Source organism: Agelaius phoeniceus, chromosome 3, assembly GCF_051311805.1.
Source record: "Agelaius phoeniceus isolate bAgePho1 chromosome 3, bAgePho1.hap1, whole genome shotgun sequence".
Taxonomy (NCBI): Eukaryota; Metazoa; Chordata; class Aves; order Passeriformes; family Icteridae; genus Agelaius; species Agelaius phoeniceus.
The window spans coordinates 16,320,693-16,339,592 of NC_135267.1; the positions used below are offsets into that span (position 1 = coordinate 16,320,693).

General features: G+C 37.3%; 1 protein-coding gene across 1 annotated transcript in view; it reads right to left on the reverse strand.

Annotated features, from left to right (window-relative positions):
* EYS (EGF-like photoreceptor maintenance factor) overlaps window positions 1-18,900 on the reverse strand; it is a 792,123-nt gene that overhangs the window by 18,100 nt on the left and 755,123 nt on the right. The window contains exons 46-47 of the mRNA XM_054630570.2: window positions 12,859-13,033; window positions 4,930-5,102 (exon numbers count right to left, since the gene is read on the reverse strand). Coding sequence (XP_054486545.2) covers window positions 4,930-5,102; window positions 12,859-13,033 — 348 coding nt within the window. The remainder of the gene's footprint in view (window positions 1-4,929; window positions 5,103-12,858; window positions 13,034-18,900) is intronic.

Below are 18,900 nucleotides of genomic sequence, written 5' to 3' on the forward strand. Positions count from 1 at the left end.
CTTACAATAGTAGTAAAAATAAGTCAAGTAACATTCTATACTGTGTAGAAAGTAAAAAAATACTTATAGTAAAAATTATTTCAAAAGTAAAGAGTTTTTTTTCTGTTAGTTTATCAGGTCATTTCAAAAATTTGCTATACTTTTATATCAGAATAATGGAACTTGACCTCAAAATAATATGTAGGAAATTTACTTGAGCTGAATAAACATGGCCCAAGGAAGTTGCTTGCCCTTTGTTCATCAAGGAAATGGCTTTATTGCTTGACAAGTATCTCTTTAAACCAAGGCCGGAACAATGAAAACTCTTTACATTTTCTTTCAGTTCTTCAAGCATTGTATGTTGACAGGCAATATTAGTAGCTATGGAATTCATAGACTAATATACAGTTGAAGAAGTCTGTTTATTAACTTGTTTCTTTGTGAAAAAGACAGTAGCATTCTGTTATCATGCCTCGAAGTCAAGAAAAATTATCACAATAGATTTTATGAACGTATGTGGCACAAACTATTCCTGCTAAAGAAAACTGCTGAATAATTTAAAATTCATAGAAATACTGTGATGAAAACCCTGTTTATTTTCACCACCGGCAAGTGTTCTCCAATAGTGCCATCTATAGAATCTTTCAAATATTGCACTGCTGTCCCCTTAAATAAGAACATTATCAGTCTCTGTTATCTCAAAATTAACTAATCTGAAATTGTAGGTCTTCTTAATTCCTCTACAAAATTCTCTGGGAAATAAATATACTCAGGAGCTATAGAAACTCTATCTTATGTGTAAATATATCTCAATGTATAATGGAATGTCAGAGGAACTTTATTGACTTAACATTTATTTTTGTTCAAGTTTTTCATAGCCTTTGGTGATGCTGCTTATGACAAGATTAAAGACTTGATTTAATCCATTAGGACAAACGGCAAGAAAAAAAGAGGTAAGCAATAAATGTTTAGATTCTAAAAGAGTGCTTCAGGGAGATATTGCATGTAGTTGCTGTGTCAATTTTCTCTCTAAACCTCCATTGTTGGCCACTGCTGGAGACAGGATTACTGGCCTCACACAGGCACACAGTTCTTATGAGAGGAATAAGCTGCTAAGATAGAATTCAGCAGAGATTAAAATATAAATACAGACTGTAATTAAGGATAATGCCTGTAATTTTAATGTTCACATATCTTCTTAATTACTATTTGTGAAAAAAGATATTGTGTTCACATATGTAACAATGTGCTGTATAATTAAGCTACCTGCTGTAAAAGGGTTTTACACTGTTTCTTCTTTCTCAGGAAGAATCATCCTTGACATTTGATCTTGGCCACTGTTTCTCACAGTAATAATCACAGTGAAACCAACAGGTCTACTATACACTTGCAGGGGAACTGAAAAAACAGGTCCTTAGAGACTTCTCCCTCCTCAGAAGCCCTTTGAGAGATCTAATTACAAAGGTATTCATTGGCACAAATGGAATAAGCTGGAATTTGGCATGCAAAGCCATGCGGGAGACTCCCCAGACAAATTACTGGAAACTCTTGTTAATTTTGAATATTGTGTCTTCTTGAAATAACTAAATTATCATGCTGCTGCGTGCTGAATCTTCTTAATCAGAAGAAAAGTTATAATTGTCTGGTGCTTTAGATGCAAACTTTAAGTCAAATGACCCAAAGATTTTATTAACATCATGTTTTGGTGTCATGGAAAACATAACAATTTTTAAAAAAAACCCTAGATAAACTACTTCCCCATATTTCCAATCCTTGTGGTTATGGGAGTGCTAACTAAGAATTAATGCTGGGCCAGATCATGGCAATGTTTGGATGCCATTTTTGCACCTCAGGAGCTGGGCTGGCTTTGCTGTGTTGCTGTCACAGCTGTGACCTTTTCAAACCAGTGGAACATGATTTGCTGCTTCATGTGTCACAAAGAGTCTTGGAAGTGGTTTGAGTGCAAGTGGCAATGTTAACACCAAGCAAAATAGGCTCCTCCATGAATCTTCTATTTCCTTCCCATTTCATTAAAATCACTTTTGTTTCTGGAGGTATAAATTAATAACATTTTTGTTTGTTTAAATCAGTGTTACCTTTCTAAAGCTAACACTCTTGTTTTATGAGTGTTAATGGGTTTGGACAGCACAGTGCACCCAAGAATTGGAGTTTTAAGTTGTTGAACAAATGTATTACTCTGCCTTGCATGACAAGGCTTTATTTCTTGGGCCCATTCTGATCTAATTTACAGCCCTGTCCTTCTTTCCTAGTGCTCATTATGGATGCTTGCCTTCCCAAAACTGGTCTTAAATTTCACAGGCATCTTCCTATTTGTCAGTCACCAGGGTACTGTCTACCTGCTGAACCTCTTGATCTTTCTCTGAGAAAAGCAAGTCCTGATACTTACTTTGTCAGGTTGAAATATACAGTGAAATATTTGCTCTCAGCATTTCAGCCTACAAAATATCACTGCACTACTTCCTGAATATGAATTTGTTGCGCACAGCCAATAGGAAATTAAGAGAAATTGAAGTTGCTACCTTCTCTTTGTCAAGTGGGTTTATTTCTTCTATTTCCTCTAAAACACATGAAATAATACAGATCTTTCTGCAATCTCCTGAGAGTATTGCTCAATTTACCTATTGGCAATGGTCACTGTGAGATATTCAAGTGAGTCCTGTGACTCTCGGGCCATGAGTGCCATGAAAACTGTGTTCTTTAACAGAACTTTCTCTCCCTGTGCTTAGTCTTGTTCTAACTTAGTTTTCCAACCACTGAACACTTGCTAGTGGAGCTCTGACATCTAAAGCTTAACAATAATGCACCCTATCTCTGTGCTGACAGCCATTGGATCCTTGGTGGCTTGAGTTGATGCTCTAAGCAAGACCATCACAGTGAAGAAGGGCATCATCCTCATCTGCTCAGATGCTTTCATCTCTCCTCTCTCATGTACATAGTTAAGAAAGAACCTCAAACATTTTTAGTGTTTGCCAAACAAGTTAATGCTTGTTTGTTGATGATTTAGCCTGAGTACACTTAATAGTTGTGTTCAGACTGCTCTTGTTTATTATTGTGGTTCTACCCCTATTGTCCTATTTTCTTGCTTCACCTGACCTGTTCCTGTGCAATCCATACTGTTGTGCTGTCTTTACCAGTTGCTATTATCTGGCAAACCCCTGTTTGTTCTTACCCTTTGTAATTCTACTCTATGCTTTTCTTGCCTCATAAATCTATTTGTCTTCTTCTCACACTTTTTTCCTTCCTTCTGGTACATTCATTAGTCTTCATCCTTTAATTACCCTTTGTTTCTCCCAGTCCCTTGGGCTGTTCATTGCTCTCTGTCTCTTTTTCTTTTGGCTCCAATAACCACCATTAATCCAGAGATGAGATATTCAATCTTGATAAGCAGCTGTTTTTTAGCAATTTGCTATCCACTAAAAGTGCAAACTGCTCTTTGAAAAATCTCATGATAATTCATTATTCTGCCACAGAGTAAGGTGAAATACAGGGCACAGAGTTTGGTCAGGATCCACAGTACCTATTCATAAAAGGAAAGCTTTTAAATAAAACAGAGAGGAGCCCTCTAATGTGTTTATCAGGTGAAGAATTACTGCAAGAAAGACAATCTGTAAGAAATACAATTTTCTCTTGCTCCAGTATAAGTTCTGTACTGATAATGTGGCCATCATAAGAAGACCCAAATGAATTCTGGAACCAGAACACAGGACTGTTTACCTGATTAATTACCTGCTTTGTGTATAGCACATATCCTGATGATCAGTGTCCTGAATCCAGATGCCATTACTTTTGAAAACCTCACTTGAAATGAGAATTCAGAATTGAAAAGTTCATATAAAGAGCCTTGAACAGCTGTTGCAGCAGAGGCAATAAAGCAAGCACGTTCTTACGTGGAATAAGGAATTCAACAGTAACTTTCCAGAAGCTATATTCTTTTTCATTTGTTTACCAGTTCCATGTGTAATGGGATTTAAGAACTATCCATCTACAGGGTGAGGAGGACTGCAAATCAGGTCAAATGCAGTTCAGTTTGTCAGTTTTGTGCTTCAAACTCACACAACAGGAGAGCTGGACCTTGACAGGCAGTTTGGGAAGGCAGCTATTTAACAGTAACTGGAGTTCTCCAAAAGTTTTACAGAAGCTTCTCAACAGAAAAACATAAGCTTGTACAAAATTAACATGAATCTAAGAGCTGTGGAATAGAGGGTGTGGACTGTACCTCCTTACACACAGAGTCACTTCAGGCACTTTCAGGAAAAGTCCCTGAGCTTGCAACACCTGTGTGTCCACATTGTTGAATATCTGCACAATCTCTCAGAGAAGAAAACAGATAAAGGATTCCTTTACATGAGGGTAAGAAATGCAAAACCTGCAAACTGAGGACATATTTTGAGGGTGGCATGTTGAAAAAAAGCCAGGGAGAATAATCACTTGTGGATTTTTACAGTGATGTTTGCATCTCTTGTCATCATTATCAGTGCACCCCTACCCAACAGACTGTGAAGTCAACAGGAACTTCACCATTAGGATCAGTAGAAATTGGATAAGGTCCCAGATGCTTCCCTCTACTGTGATCCCAAGTGTATTTCCCATCATACTTCATTATGATGAGCTTGGGAATTGAACTAAGCACTATAACATTGCTCTGCAATGCTTCCTGTCCCCTTGGTGCCTGACAAATCATGCTTGTGAATTTGGTTGATTGATTTGAAAAAAATGAAGGAAAAAATGGCATTAAAAATAAGCAAAGTAAGTAAACAATATCTAATAATTAATTGCTTTAAATTACTTTTTCCAACAGAAAGGAACATCACTTCCTTAAATCTACTTTTGTATTTTGTGTCTCTATGTTACATTTAACTGATATATTGCAAAATGCTGTGGTTTTACATCACATATCTGTGTGTACAATGCACTGTGCATTTGACATACCTTGTTCACAGTAGGTACCCGTTGTTCCAAGAGGACAGTGACACGTGTAGCCACCAGGCAGTGGCACACAGGTACTGCCTTGCTGACACAGATGTGGAGGATCATGCTCAGGATCACACACTGACACAGTTTCTGTGCAAAATGCACCTTTCCATCCAGTGAGGCAGTCACAGCTGCGGAGGGTAAATGAAGGGAAAGAATGCAACAGTATTATCAAAAGAAATCAACATGTCAGTAGCAATCTAATCAAGAGATTTTCAAATTTGGATACCTATATTCAATAACCTGATTCAAAATGGTTAACAAGAAAAAGGTAGTAACCAAGTTTCTCATTTAACTATTTGATATGTTAATTTTATTATAAAAGAAAAATGTACATAATAGGAAATATTTTATTTTGAATAGTAACATTACAATATTAGCATCTTATTAAAAAAAAAAAAAAGGCTTGTAGCTTTCATATGTTTGCTTTGCTCTACAAATAATTCCAAAAGGCCTTGGCTTCATAAACCAGGAGGAGTTAAAGTGGGCATTAAAAGGGAAAGGTAAGCAGCAAAAAACAGTCATAAAAATAAAACCAGCATAAGAGAATTGCTAACAGTGACAAATACTAGCTACTAAAATTTGAGTCTGTCAGCAACTGCCTTTCACTTAGTCATTGGTAATTTTCTAAATTCTTATAACTGGCATATCAAATGTAGGTTTGTTGAAGCACATGACGAAAAAGAGGATAGTGGGTATGGCCATGAAAGAGTTGGCAATCTGGGTTTCATATATCTATGATTGCAATCCTATACCAAAAATAAACTTTCTAAACTGACTGAATCATTGAACTTGTTATTGTCTGCTACACTTTATGCCTTTCTTTCATCCAGGCTGTGGAACAAACCCAAAAAAATCACAATAACGTATAAATTTAAAATTAGTATGAATTCTATAGAAAGTGTTAAATACAGAATACACTTGGGATTGATGTTTAAAATGGCCTCCTTACTGAAGAGTTAAAATTACATATATTAGACCTATTTTTATTCTAGTATTTTGTATCTCTTTATTATTAAAAAATGATTCCCCTGAATAAAAACATTTATGGATTTTTTTCACTGGAAGTTTTCTCTCTCAAGGCTAAGAATGAAAACTCATATTTTGATTGGGTTTTGATTGGTCCATGTTTGTTTGGTTTTTTTGCTTTGTGCAAACTCTGGAATTTTTCTTTGCACTAACTGACTTGCACATCCTCCATTAATCAGCCCACTGTTTCTGCATAAAACATAATGAGGAGCTTGGGAAACTGCTGTTTCACCAAACCTTCAGATCAGACAACATGTAAACAAAGCACTGCCAACAAACCCTTCAGAGCAATAAACAGACATTTGGAATGAAGGGGAAAAGAGGACAGGACCTTGCAAAAGCAAAAGCACCTCAATTCATCAAAGTCAGCATCAGAATGCTTTCTGTCCCAGCTATAAATGTTATGCTTTGATGCATGAAAGCTGCTGAGAAGGGGATGTGATTTAACTCCCTGAGTGCAAACAGCAGTGCCCCTTCCTTGTGCCATGAGGGAGGCTGCTGGAGCTGATGCTGCTGCTCTTGGGCATTGTACATGAGGCTTCTTCCCCTTTCCCTGGTTTATGTCTGCTTATGTCTTTAAGTTTCTTTTAATTCTTGTCTCCTATGACCTAACAGAAGTCAGGTATTTAAATTAATTTAAAACCATTTGCACAGAGCTGAACCTGTTTCCTGGCCTACAGTAGCAATGATCTATCACCAGATGAAGCCTATTTAACACACCTAAGCAAGCTGAACTGCTGTTGAGAAGTTTGATATAAAATTTCCTAATCTTTACAGAGATGAAAGAAGAGCAAGTGTTTTAGAAATTTTCCATCATACAGCCTGCAATGCTGGTCTACTTTTCTCTATGTCTTCCTGAATTTGGTTGCTTGTTTTTCCAGACCAGGAGAGACCAATAGCTTGCACTAGTGACTTGACTCAGGGATTTAAAGACCTATTTAGAATCACAAAATACCTCAAGCTGGAAGGGACTCATAGGGATCTTTGAGTCCAACTCCCTGCTCCTTGCAGAGCTACCTAAAAGTAAATTGTATGACTAAGAGCATCATCCAGATGTTTCTTGTATTTCTTTAGGAATAAGAGATGAGATTCACCTGAGATCAAGGCAGTTAATTTGATGTTACATCAGGTGCCCAGCTGGTTTCCACTTGCCCTAGAAGTATTTGAGAGAGGCAGCTGTTGGCCAGGGAGACAAGTTTCTGACAGAGGTCTGACAGAATGTTCAAGTATAAGCAATGGGATCCTCAAGGAACTGCCTGAGCTCAGCTGCTAATCAATCAGTGGTGATGGAGCAGGAACAGTCATGGGAACTGGGGCACTATCCACCCCACAAACCAGCTCATGCATGGCCCTAATGATGAAGTCCTGCATTCAGTGGCCTCAACACAGACAAATGATATTTGCCTTCTGATCCATGGTGGGTCTGAGAGATGTGTGAGCCAGCAGAAGAGCTGCAGAAGACTTGTTCTTCTCTGGAGTGCTCCATTTCTGTGCTCCTATGAAGACCAGAAAAGTATCCCAGGACCTGTGCCATTAGAATGCCAGTCTTTAGACAACTGGAAAGGTCTGGATCTCCACTGACTCTAATAGGATCCTACACATTTACTTCACCTGGAGACACTCTAAGTTTATGTGTCTTAGGAGACAACGTCACTGTAAGATACTTTCCTATTTTCAGGCTTTTTGAAGAACATAGATTAAATTCTGTAAATATCTCTTCTATACTAGAGATACCAGTATCTCAAGAGGAACTGCCAAAATGTCTTTTTTTCTTTTTTCTTGTTTTCTAAAGCATATTTTCAGGTGGAAAAGGATAGAGAGGCTTTCAAGTACAACTTTGATTTTGTGTCAAAATGTCAATGATTATGTGTCAAAACAAACTGTATAATCTTGAATCACCTGGTTTTGCCAAGGAATATTAATAGAATGCATTTCAGAGTAAGTATGGGGCAAAGTCAGTCAGTTCAGGAAGCAAAACAAACTCACTTTAAATTTTGGAAATTCAAATACCACTTCAAGTTCTGAAATATTTGTGTTTAGAAAGCTCAAGGATTAATTAATTTAATGGCATTTTCTTTTTTGCTTCTTGTAAAATGCTTAAAAGTGTCATGCAGTATTCATAGAATGGTTTATTCAGGTTCAAAGTTCCTTACCAAAGCCAAAATTAGCTCTCAAACAAATAACACAGTTTTTACATAAGCAAGGATGACAAGTGTATGTCACTGTTGATTATGAACCAAAACCCAAAATTTTTAATCAAAATTCAGGCAACAATAAAAAAAAGTAATGAAAAGTAATCTTACACATAAAATATGTAAGAAGTGTGTCTGTGTGTTACTACACAAAATCCTGATCAAACTTTCTTGAACTTTATAGTGAAATAACTAAAGATCCTAAAGGATTAATAAAGAATTGAAATGATTACTTAGCTCCAAAATGAAACAAAAAACATTCCTCTATTGAATATGGAAAATATGCAATTTAAAATGTCATTCTCAATGCTAACAAATATGGAATTTCCCATAGCTATGCAAATGTGGTGTCAAATCAAACAAGTAACCTTATAGCAGAAAAGGAGGTGTCCAGGTCTGCACATTCTGACACCTGAATTTAGGATTCTATATGCAAGATGGGCATATACTCAATGGAGATCAGAAGCTTAATTAATTTATCAAATTACTTAGAGCAGCTGAGATTAGGCAGATGTTCAGTGACATCTGAAACTCCCTAGGGTATCTTGTGTGACCTCCAAACACTTCTGCAGGAGGAACTGAAACATATCTCAACATCATTTAAGTGTGTCAGATGGTGCAGGACATCTGAAATCCATATTGGCATGTATTAGCCCCATCAAGCTGCCCAATCCACTGGAGATTTCTTGATACAGTTCTTGAATTTGTTTTGTAGTGGAAAGAGTCTGAGCAAGGAAGGAAATTTCTAAATAAGAGTGGTTTCAAATTCACACAGTGGAAGACCAGAGCATTAACAAAAAACAGTCTATCTTCAGGCTGGAAGGTAAGGAGGGAGCCTAAAGAAGACAAGATTGGAAGAGAATCAGCTGTATTTAAACAAAGAGGACCATGGAATGTTGCAAAAGTGTCCTATTAAATAAGGCAAATTGGATGAAAAATTTTAGACAGCAAATTCACCCCCCAAAACAGAACCTTGTATTGTTTTAAACCATGATTATTAAACAGAGAAATGTCTTTTTCCTTAAAGAGTATGAAAGTTATGTCCTTGTGTTCCATATTGATTCTGTCCTTGCACTGCAAATTTATTTTAATTGAATCTGGCCTAATAACAAGACTACAGAAGCTCTTTTTGTGGGCCGCCTCACACATATGGGGTATGATTTAATTTCTGAAACCTGAGTGGCTGTTCTTTTTGAAAGCTATAGAATACTGAGAAATCCACATGAGGCTTGGAGATATGACAGAAAACTTATTCAAGTCCCAAATTCTTCTGAAGCCACAGCTGATGGCCAAACATATACCCAGGGGTGTCTAAAGTGACACTGCATGCTCACATTCAGCAGATTGAATCCTCTCCATTTTGTCTGATGTTCTGTTCAAATAGCACACAAGATACATTTTTTTTCTTACTTCACAAGAAGTAGCCATAACACCTAGCAGACAATCTTGCTACATTAAGTTTTCTATTTTCCATAATTTTGCATCACAAATAAAATAATAGTGGATATTATTGTCCCTTGAAAATTATATTCTTCATTTTATTATTCAAGTAATTCCCCTTTGTTTTTTAAAACACAGCAGTTGTGCTCCGTTGCTGGCCAGAATGTAAAGATTAATGCTGCATATTTCTGTTTCTATTTAAATCAAAGCATTATCCCTATAGCAACTGAATCTACGGCTTAACAGCACTGCACACTTTCTGGCAGGGTGGTGAAAGCAAGATATAAAAATAGCTCAAAACAGCAACCAAAACCTCTGGAGAGATCTCATTTCAGCAGAGAAAATATTTGAACACAAATCCAGTTCCCTCAAGGACTCTGCTCTTCAAAGGAACATGGATGATTTGAAAATAGAAAGAAGTTCCCTCTGAGAAAATATATTGAGACAATATTGACAGCTACTGCACTTTGACAGAAATTAGATGTAAGCTACATCCATGTCTCTTTGGCAATGCTTCACTTTTTCTGTGAGAGGAAAAGGTGGCCATTACTGGTACATGCATGCACATATACTTGGTGTGTGTAGACCTAGCTGTGTGACCGTGTTCACAAGGGTTTTCAGGTGAGGGAAGGGACGAGAATGTTGGCTCCATGTTCAGAAGGCTTGATTTATTATTTTATTATATATATATTATATTAAAACTGTACTATAAAGAATAGAAGGAAAAATTTCATCTCAGAAGGCTAGCTAAGCTAAGAATAGAATGGAAAAGAATGAAAACAAAGGTCTGTGGCTCGGACAGAGAGAGAGAGCCAGCTCTGCCGTGACTGGTCACTAATTCCAAACATCCACACGAGACCAATCATGGATCCACCTGTTGCATTCCACAGCAGCAGATAACCATTGGTTACATTTTGTTTCTGAGGCCTCTCAGCTTCTCAGAAGGAAAAATCCTAAAGAAGGATTTTTAATGAAAAGATGTCTGCGACACTAGCTGTCCTGAGATATGGGGACAGGAATAGAATTCAGTAGTAGGTCACTATAAATTAAATGCAAACAAACAAACCACCAGAAAAACCAAATTACACCCTCCTTCCATCCTTCCTCCCCCCTTCCCCCAGTGCCCCAGAAATCTTAGAATTATCCCTAAACTAATCTGGAATACTGTAATGATGAAAAAGAACTTTGTCTATAATACCAAGCTTGCTATGTTTTCCTGTCACCAGCAGCCATTCTAGCCTGCCACCTGCTTTCCAAATGTGCTTTAGATGCTGCTGGTGGTGGTTCATCTTATGGACATGAAGGTGACTTAGCACAGCTGAGTAAATTGCTGAAGCAAGGATTTAGGTGGGTGGATGGGAGTGGGATGTTTCAGCCCACATTTATGCTTTTTTTTGTCTTGCAATTTTGGTTTTGTATTGCCTCTAATATGCTCATGAGGGGAAAGATGACCATTATCCCTTCTTGTTCCTCAGAAAGATCAAATGTTAAGGGTTTAACAGCTCTGGGAGGATGATGCAAAGTGCAACAGTTGTGACATGCAGCAGTGCAACAATCAGAAAACAATTCCAAATTATATTTTTTAAAGCATTTCCTTCATTACTGTATTTAGAAGATTATAAAAAGACTAATAAGGGGAATGGGGACCAATCTGTGTGCTAATCTTGGGGTCAGTTTTCCAAATATGAGTACAGTTTACTAGCTTTAGAAGCAGGTTTTTTGTACAAATTTTCTTACAGGTGAAGATTTGTGTCACAGGCAGCAAAACCAATTACCATATAATTCTCTCTCCAATCCAGAGTTAGTAGATTGTTTTTGGTTTGACAGATATGCAAATGTTTTTCTTCATAGCACACAGAAGGACAGATTTTTGTTGTTTTAAGAAGCATCATACAGAGGCTCCACAGTGCAAAGCCTTTTTTCTCATTCAAATCTGTCTTGCTGTCTGCAATGTTTCCAGTGAGTATCTTAACAAGCTTTAAATCAGCACTTTTCCCTTTTTAAAAAATTTATGCAAATCTGTGGAAATAAATGAGCACATGTGAAAGCACATAAGGGGAAGCAAGCATAATTAATCTTGGCAGATACTCTTAAAATAAAAAAATCCTCATCAGCAAAGGTTTTACAGCTGCGTTACAAAGTGAAAACAAAATTTATTACAATGGAAGTGTTGACACTCAACAGCAATTTGGAACTGCAAATGAGCTTCCTCCCTCAGTGCATACAGCCTGGGCACTCAGCTCCATCTACACTGAGACACAAGGCATGATAGACCAGAGACTCATGTTTTGGGCAACCTCTCCTGGCTACCCCCTCTCATCCCATAGATCAGCCAGGTGAGCAGCTTAGAGATGAGCTGACAGACTTTGAACAATGTTTGGAGCTCCTACAGATTTAAACTGGCTCAGAACTTTCTAATGTTGGACAGTCGGTGGTTTATTCCACAATGGGTTTTTTAATGAAAAATAATAATTCCCAGAAAACAGACATCACCTGTTTTTGCCCCATCAGTCACATTTGGACATAAACACAGTCAAGCTCTCCTCTTTATTACTTTTTCTCTGCTATTCACGCTGCTCACTTAATTTTAAAAAAAGGTCACACATCTAATTCTTCCCATGCATTTCCCGGTAAGTCTGGATGCCAGTGACTTAGTGGAGCAGAACCAGCCCATGGAATTTGTTAAAAATATTCCCCAGAAATAGTCCTAACATTATTTTAATATTAATGTGTTTGTCTAACTGAATGAACTTTCATCAGCTTCCTTCCTTCCTTCCTTCCTTCCTTCCTTCCTTCCTTCCTTCCTTCCTTCCTTCCTTCCTTCCTTCCTTCCTTCCTTCCTTCCTTCCTTCCTTCCTTCCTTCCTTCCTTCCTTCCTTCCTTCCTTCCTTCCTTCCTTCCTTCCTTCCTTCCTTCCTTCCTTCCTTCCTTCCTTCCTTCCTTCCTTCCTTCCTTCCTTCCTTCCTTCCTTCCTTCCTTCCTTCCTTCCTTCCTTCCTTCCTTCCTTCCTTCCTTCCTTCCTTCCTTCCTTCCTTCCTTCCTTCCTTCCTTCCTTCCTTCCTTCCTTCCTTCCTTCCTTCCTTCCTTCCTTCCTTCCTTCCTTCCTTCCTTCCTTCCTTCCTTCCTTCTTCTGTTATGAACACAATAAATTACCACAGTTATTAGTCTAGGGACAGTCTATGCTGTGCCTAAAAACATATATATAAATATATATATATTTACTTACTAAACAGTAGAGCCACTTTCTATGCACTTGCCACCATTTCTGCATTTTATTAAACTGCATGGGGAATCTTTACATTGTCCAACACTGCGACCAGAATTGGGGTGTCCTTCTGGAGTTCCTGGTGATTTAAATCCTTTATTAAGGCTGGTGTGAACTTGAACATCAAAAATGCAACCTCAAAAGTAGAAAGAAAGAAAGAAATTAAGTTTAAAACAGATAGTGAAAGGCAAAACAAACTGAACAAGAGGGCAGTGTCAACCCTCAGTGAGTGGATTCCTCCAGAATATCTTCAGTGAATGGGCAACCATACCATCTACAGAAAATAAAGGTAGGCCAGCTACTTTCTGTTCAGGCAAATGAGTAGATGATCAGAAGTCCTTCATTTAATGGTGGGTAAAACAAAGGAAATATTTTCTTAAGGAATAGACAGTATATAAAGTCAGTGACTAGATGCAATTTTGTGTTTACACTAAATTTGAGTTTTCTCATGCTCTTACAGGAATGTTTCTATATCAGATAAAAGCAGTCACAAATCCCAAAAAAATATAAAGCACCAAAAGGACAGCCAACCAACCAACCAAAGCCCCAAAAACCCAAGAAAAAAAAGAGAAGGACAGCAAGAAACCTACTTAATATAAAATATAATAGAATCCAAATGTCATCAAATAATATAATGCAAATAAGGAATGTGGACTTGAATTTCCATAGGCTGAAAAGGACCCTTTCAGGTAATGACTCAAATTCTTCCCTTCTCAAGTGAATGCTTCAGTCCTTGGTACATGCAGATCATGTCACACAAGACATTTTTAGGTTGAGGTAGACTGCTTCTTCAGGCCCTTAATCTCAGAAAATAATTTTAAAAATTAACACATACTAGTAAGGTAAATACTTCTGGGTCTGTTGCTAGGTCCTGTGGCCAAGTGACCTGGCATGGTCACAATTTTATTATCAAACTTTTATTACTTTCCAGAAGAGTACAGCTGCATGCAGACTGCCACTGGGAAATGATCCAAAGATTATTCTAAATCCCTGAACACAGTAAAGAATTGTTTAGGAAAACAATAATTGTCATAAATATTTGTTAGGGAATATTGTAATAATTTATTTGTAAAAATGTTTTGTAAAGATGATTGAGTGCCAGTGCCTGGATCTATGCTCTGATTTTCCTTTAATGTCATAATCCATTGATATCCCAAGTGAAAGGAGGAGCTAAAGCTTCTGAGTGAAGCAGAGGTGTTCCCTACTTGCTCCTTCCCAGCAGCTCCTGCGCAGCCTGTGAGCTTTCCAGGGACTGCCTCTTTGGAGACACTTTGCTCTGCCTGGTGGTGTCACAGGATAGTCAGCCTTATGGGTCAGGCTGAAGTCACCAGTATTTCTGGATCATGTTTATGACTCCATGTGCTTATTTCTATACAGCAAAACCAAAGATGATGCCATATAATTATATAATATAATATATATTTTTTTTATCAAATCCTAAATGGCCTTTCAAAATGTACCCCAGCATCCAAGTGATGTACAGTCACATTTAAAGGTAGCCTTAAACATTTTTGAAATGTCATCCGGATCTATACATAAATATATGTACAATTTCAAACTAAAAACCAGGTTTTAAACCACATTAGTTAAACTAGTACATAAATGTATCTGAAAATGCCCAGAGCTTTCTAAACGTGATTTATAAAATTTAGCTGAGGCGGAGTGAATTCCTACAGTGCCTGAAATCACAAGAATAGTTGGAATTCAGCAGTGCATTTCAGAGGCTCTCAGCTTAATATTAGAAGCAGGGAAAGGTTATGATATGGAGATGGCAAGTAATCATTACACTGATTTTAAAAGCAACACTTAACATGAGTTTTTGCATGATTCACTGAAATCACAAAAGAAATAGACTTGCATCTGAAAGACCCAATGAATATACAATGTGGTTTTTTATAGTTATGTAATTTTTTAAAACAAAATATAAGTAATATCTATAAGCAAGATAACTATTCTAACCACAGTTTCATGATAGTGAAAGTAGCTTTCTTAGGCTATTTCCATATTTCACACATTTTGTAGCTCTGTCTATATTGACACATAACTGTTTATTCATAAACTCTTAATATGTAATTTAAAAATAACCTAGTTTGATGATTATTTGCAATCTTTGTATTATTGCCTCTTTGCTTTTTACAGGGTTGTTTTTTTAGGCCACCTTATGCTTGGTAAATCCTAGCTAATGTTTCATCTCTATCAGTAGCAGATAAAGCATGCTCTGTTCTCCTGGGTCTTGCTGGAGTGCTAAGCAAAAGCAGCCCAGAGCTCTGAGTAAACAATGGAAAGCACAGTGAGTCCTCAAGGACTTTCAGGTCATCATGGAAAATAAACTGGCATTTGTGTTGATGACTAGCTTGAGTGCACCAACCACAGTTTAACTGTGCCATCTAGGTTAGGAACAGTTCTCGAGCACTGGTAAACAAAGCATGGAATAGGTACAAGAGTGTTTTGGCCCAGCTAAGTTAAACTGAATCTTTTATTTAATGAGTCAGAGCAGCAATTTGAGCCTGTTGTAGCAAGCACTACACAACCTTCTGCAGAGGGATCAGCTGATGAATGTGCCTTGTTTCTGACCTGAATTTCCTTAGCTCTGCCAGTTCTGGGCCCCTTTTAATGAGAGACTGCCAACTATTCTGAATAATGGAGAGGTTTCCTGACACAGCCAAGTTTGCAAGAGGAACTCAAAGTTCCTGACTTTGTGAGTTAAACTTGGCGTGATTTTGAACATCAGTTTTATGCAAGTAAACAGAAATCAGACACCAAGACTGTACACTCACAGATGGTATACTACCCTTTTTTTGTAATCTTTTGAATTGTGGCTTCTTAGACCACACCTAGGCCTTTCTATTACCAACCTTTTTTAGCATCAATTTATTTTATAGCTTTCACCCCCAGTCAAGCAGAGCTCATAAATCACTAAAGAGCCATTAAGTAAACTTGAGGGATTTTCATAAAATATATTACTTCACTGGTCACCTTTACTTTTTTAAAAATTTTTTCTGATATACCCTTATCACACAAAAAATTTTTCTTATAACTTCTTGCTAGGATCCCTTGCTCACTTCTAAGCACTTGGTGCTAATTTGACTAAAAAGTACACAAAGCAGGCATTTTCAATATGTACTAAAAGTGCAGCAAGAGAACTGACAAATAGATACACTGATAAATATTTTGTATCTGAATGCAGTACTGAATTTACAGATTTCTTAAATCCTACCTATCCTTAAATGCTTTTCTTTTCCCCTGTCTTTCTTTGCTGTTTGTGAGTGCTGGTCTAAAGAATGGCCCTGACAGTGACTACTCAGGTCTTCTCAGAGCTGTGACCCAAACACCCAGAGGTACCTGTATGAATCATACAGCACTGACTAAAAGCCTGTTCAGAACTCACTGTCCTTCTGTGACATCAGTGGTGCAGGAACATAAAGATAAGTAGTCTTAACCTCGGCAGTCTTGTAAGGTATTCTAGCTTATTATGAGCTTAAACTTTGACTGAAAGGTTATATTTGTATCTGTTTGGAACTCAACTGTGTTCTGGGCTTACTCTATTTTTAAAAAGTAATTGCAGTACCTGCAATTTTATTTACTTTGCAAAATCATTTATGTGAAGAGATGGCTCTTTCAGCATGAAAGAGGTTCTTCAACAGTTCAGCTTTGTGGTAAGAGTTTCTTTAGCCTATTTACTCCTTTTAATAATATTTGCTGTCAAACAACAGATAACTTCTATAGCCATGCTTCATCCTGCTTAGGAACAGGACCACAGGAACCATCAGTTGCTACTCTTTCTCTGCTCCTCACTTATTTCTTGATGCAAGCCATGGCTCTCCATCAGCTGGATTGATGGCTAGAGACTGAATCCTGCAGTCATGGTAGCACAGAGCATGAAACATCAGAATTCTCCCTCTTTTGTCCCTGACACCAGATTTCTCTCTGCCTCTTTCAGAGATGGAAGGGCTGGAAATGCAGCTGTAACTTCTAGCTTTTCCCAAATAATTTTCTGTCTCATTTTGTGTAGATGAGTCATAGTACTGAGTTGTGCAGACCTTTGAACATGAGTCAGTTGGTTTCACACTCCCTTTTCAGATTGTCCATTAATGACCAGGCTGAGTCTCTTTGGCCACAAGACTTTCAGCTACCTAAACCTCACATTTGACTTTTTAGAGCATCTGCAGTGTACTCAGAAAACTCTCAAGGTCCCTTAGTTACCCTGTTATAGGAAATAGAAAAAAAGCTGAGCCCTAAAGTAAACAATCCCATTTACAAAAAGCTCCAATAAGCCCCCAAGGAACCTCAAATTCAGATAAAGTGCAAAGAACCTCAGAGTCCACGTGAACTTGGCTGCTTCATCTGAGCTCTACCAGTTTTCAGCTTCTCATAGGAACTGAATGAAAGTTTGCAAATTGCTTACAGTACCATCAAACATCCTTCAGCCTTTCAAAAGAATCTCTAGGTGCTGATTTCCTAAATTAAAAATTCCACAACTTTTGATTATTAAATGATAATTTATTAAAAATATTTGTGTTCAGTTTCCTCCTCCTCTGTGGAAATGTCTTGTACAAGTGCTAAAGGCATGCAGGTCATGGTAGAAATAGTCTGAAACTGTAATTGTACAGAGTAAAAATCCTAAATTATTGCACACTGACACTGGGACATTTAGTCTGCAGCAGTGAGGCTGGTCTCAATGTTTCTTCATCCAGTAGTGATCTCTTACAAAAGAAGAGGTACATTCCTTAGAATTAGAAGCAAAATGGTTTTAATAAATCATGTCTTTAAAAGGAGTCAACAGCAGGGTTCCAAAACTCTGAGTGGTTTAATCAACTATGTCCTAGATAAATTTATCTTGGCTGGCACTTCCAGAGTTTCTGTGAGATCCCTTCAGCTGCAATTTGGCTGCAGTAAAATAATTCAAAATTTTCTTCTCTCACAGTGGTATTGCAGTTCCCACTCTGGAAAAAAAAAACCTATGGAGGTTTATTTTTTATTCTGAAGATCCTGAGAACTGAAACTGGGGAGATTTCTGAGCTAGAAGAACAAATGAGATGCTGACTACATAAGAAAACATTGGAGGAAATTGATAATAGCAAAGTGTAGATTCCTTGAAAGCCACTGTGCATTGGAGAACAGAGACAAGCTGCTGCTGGGAACAGGAGCATGGAATTAATTAGCAAAAAATAATAGTCTCAATACTATAAATGCTAGGTACATAGAGAAAACTGTTTATGTGCTACATGTTTCCCAAAATTTTGCAGTAATACTTCTTTTTAAAGAGCATGAAAAAATCAATAAATAGTATGGTAACTAACAGTACATGAACTTTGTGGTTTCTGAAAAATTATTGAAAATATTGAATCTGTAGAAATTTGATCCTTACAATACATTTGTAACATGAGGAATCCGGAAAACTCAAAATATTTGTGCTTAAGTAAAGCACTAGATATTCCTGTCAGTCACCCCTAACATTAGCACATCTATAAAAATGCCCAAAGTAGTTCACAGATATTGACCCTCTGAAAACAGTCGCACTGACATTATGTTTTATGATATGCCAATTTGCAAGCTGCTTAGAGGCCATGAAAGGTATAACCATACAATCCATGCTTCCTGAAAAGACAGAGACAGAGGAGATGTTAATTCATATGACATTCTGACTGAGAAGTTGACTAAGAAATGACAATATGAAATTGAATTTGAGGAAATGTCAGTGTAAGAAAAAAACGTGAAGTAATGGCTGGAAATAAAGCAGGTACATGGGCTTAATGGAAATGCAGTGTTTTAGTGCATTAAAGTGAGTTTTATTGCTATGCTTGACTTTCATAACATACCCTCAGTTTCATAACTGAGAACCCACACTCTGTTTTACTGTTGCAAAATGTTTTCTTTTCGTTTGAAAGGCTTTCCAGTGCTTAAAATTAATTGGAATTTTACCTTGTAAATATCAAGAACATTGTTTCTTTGGAAATAAAGAACAAAAATAAAGTGTTATGAACAAGTCCTTTGCTTCATTGC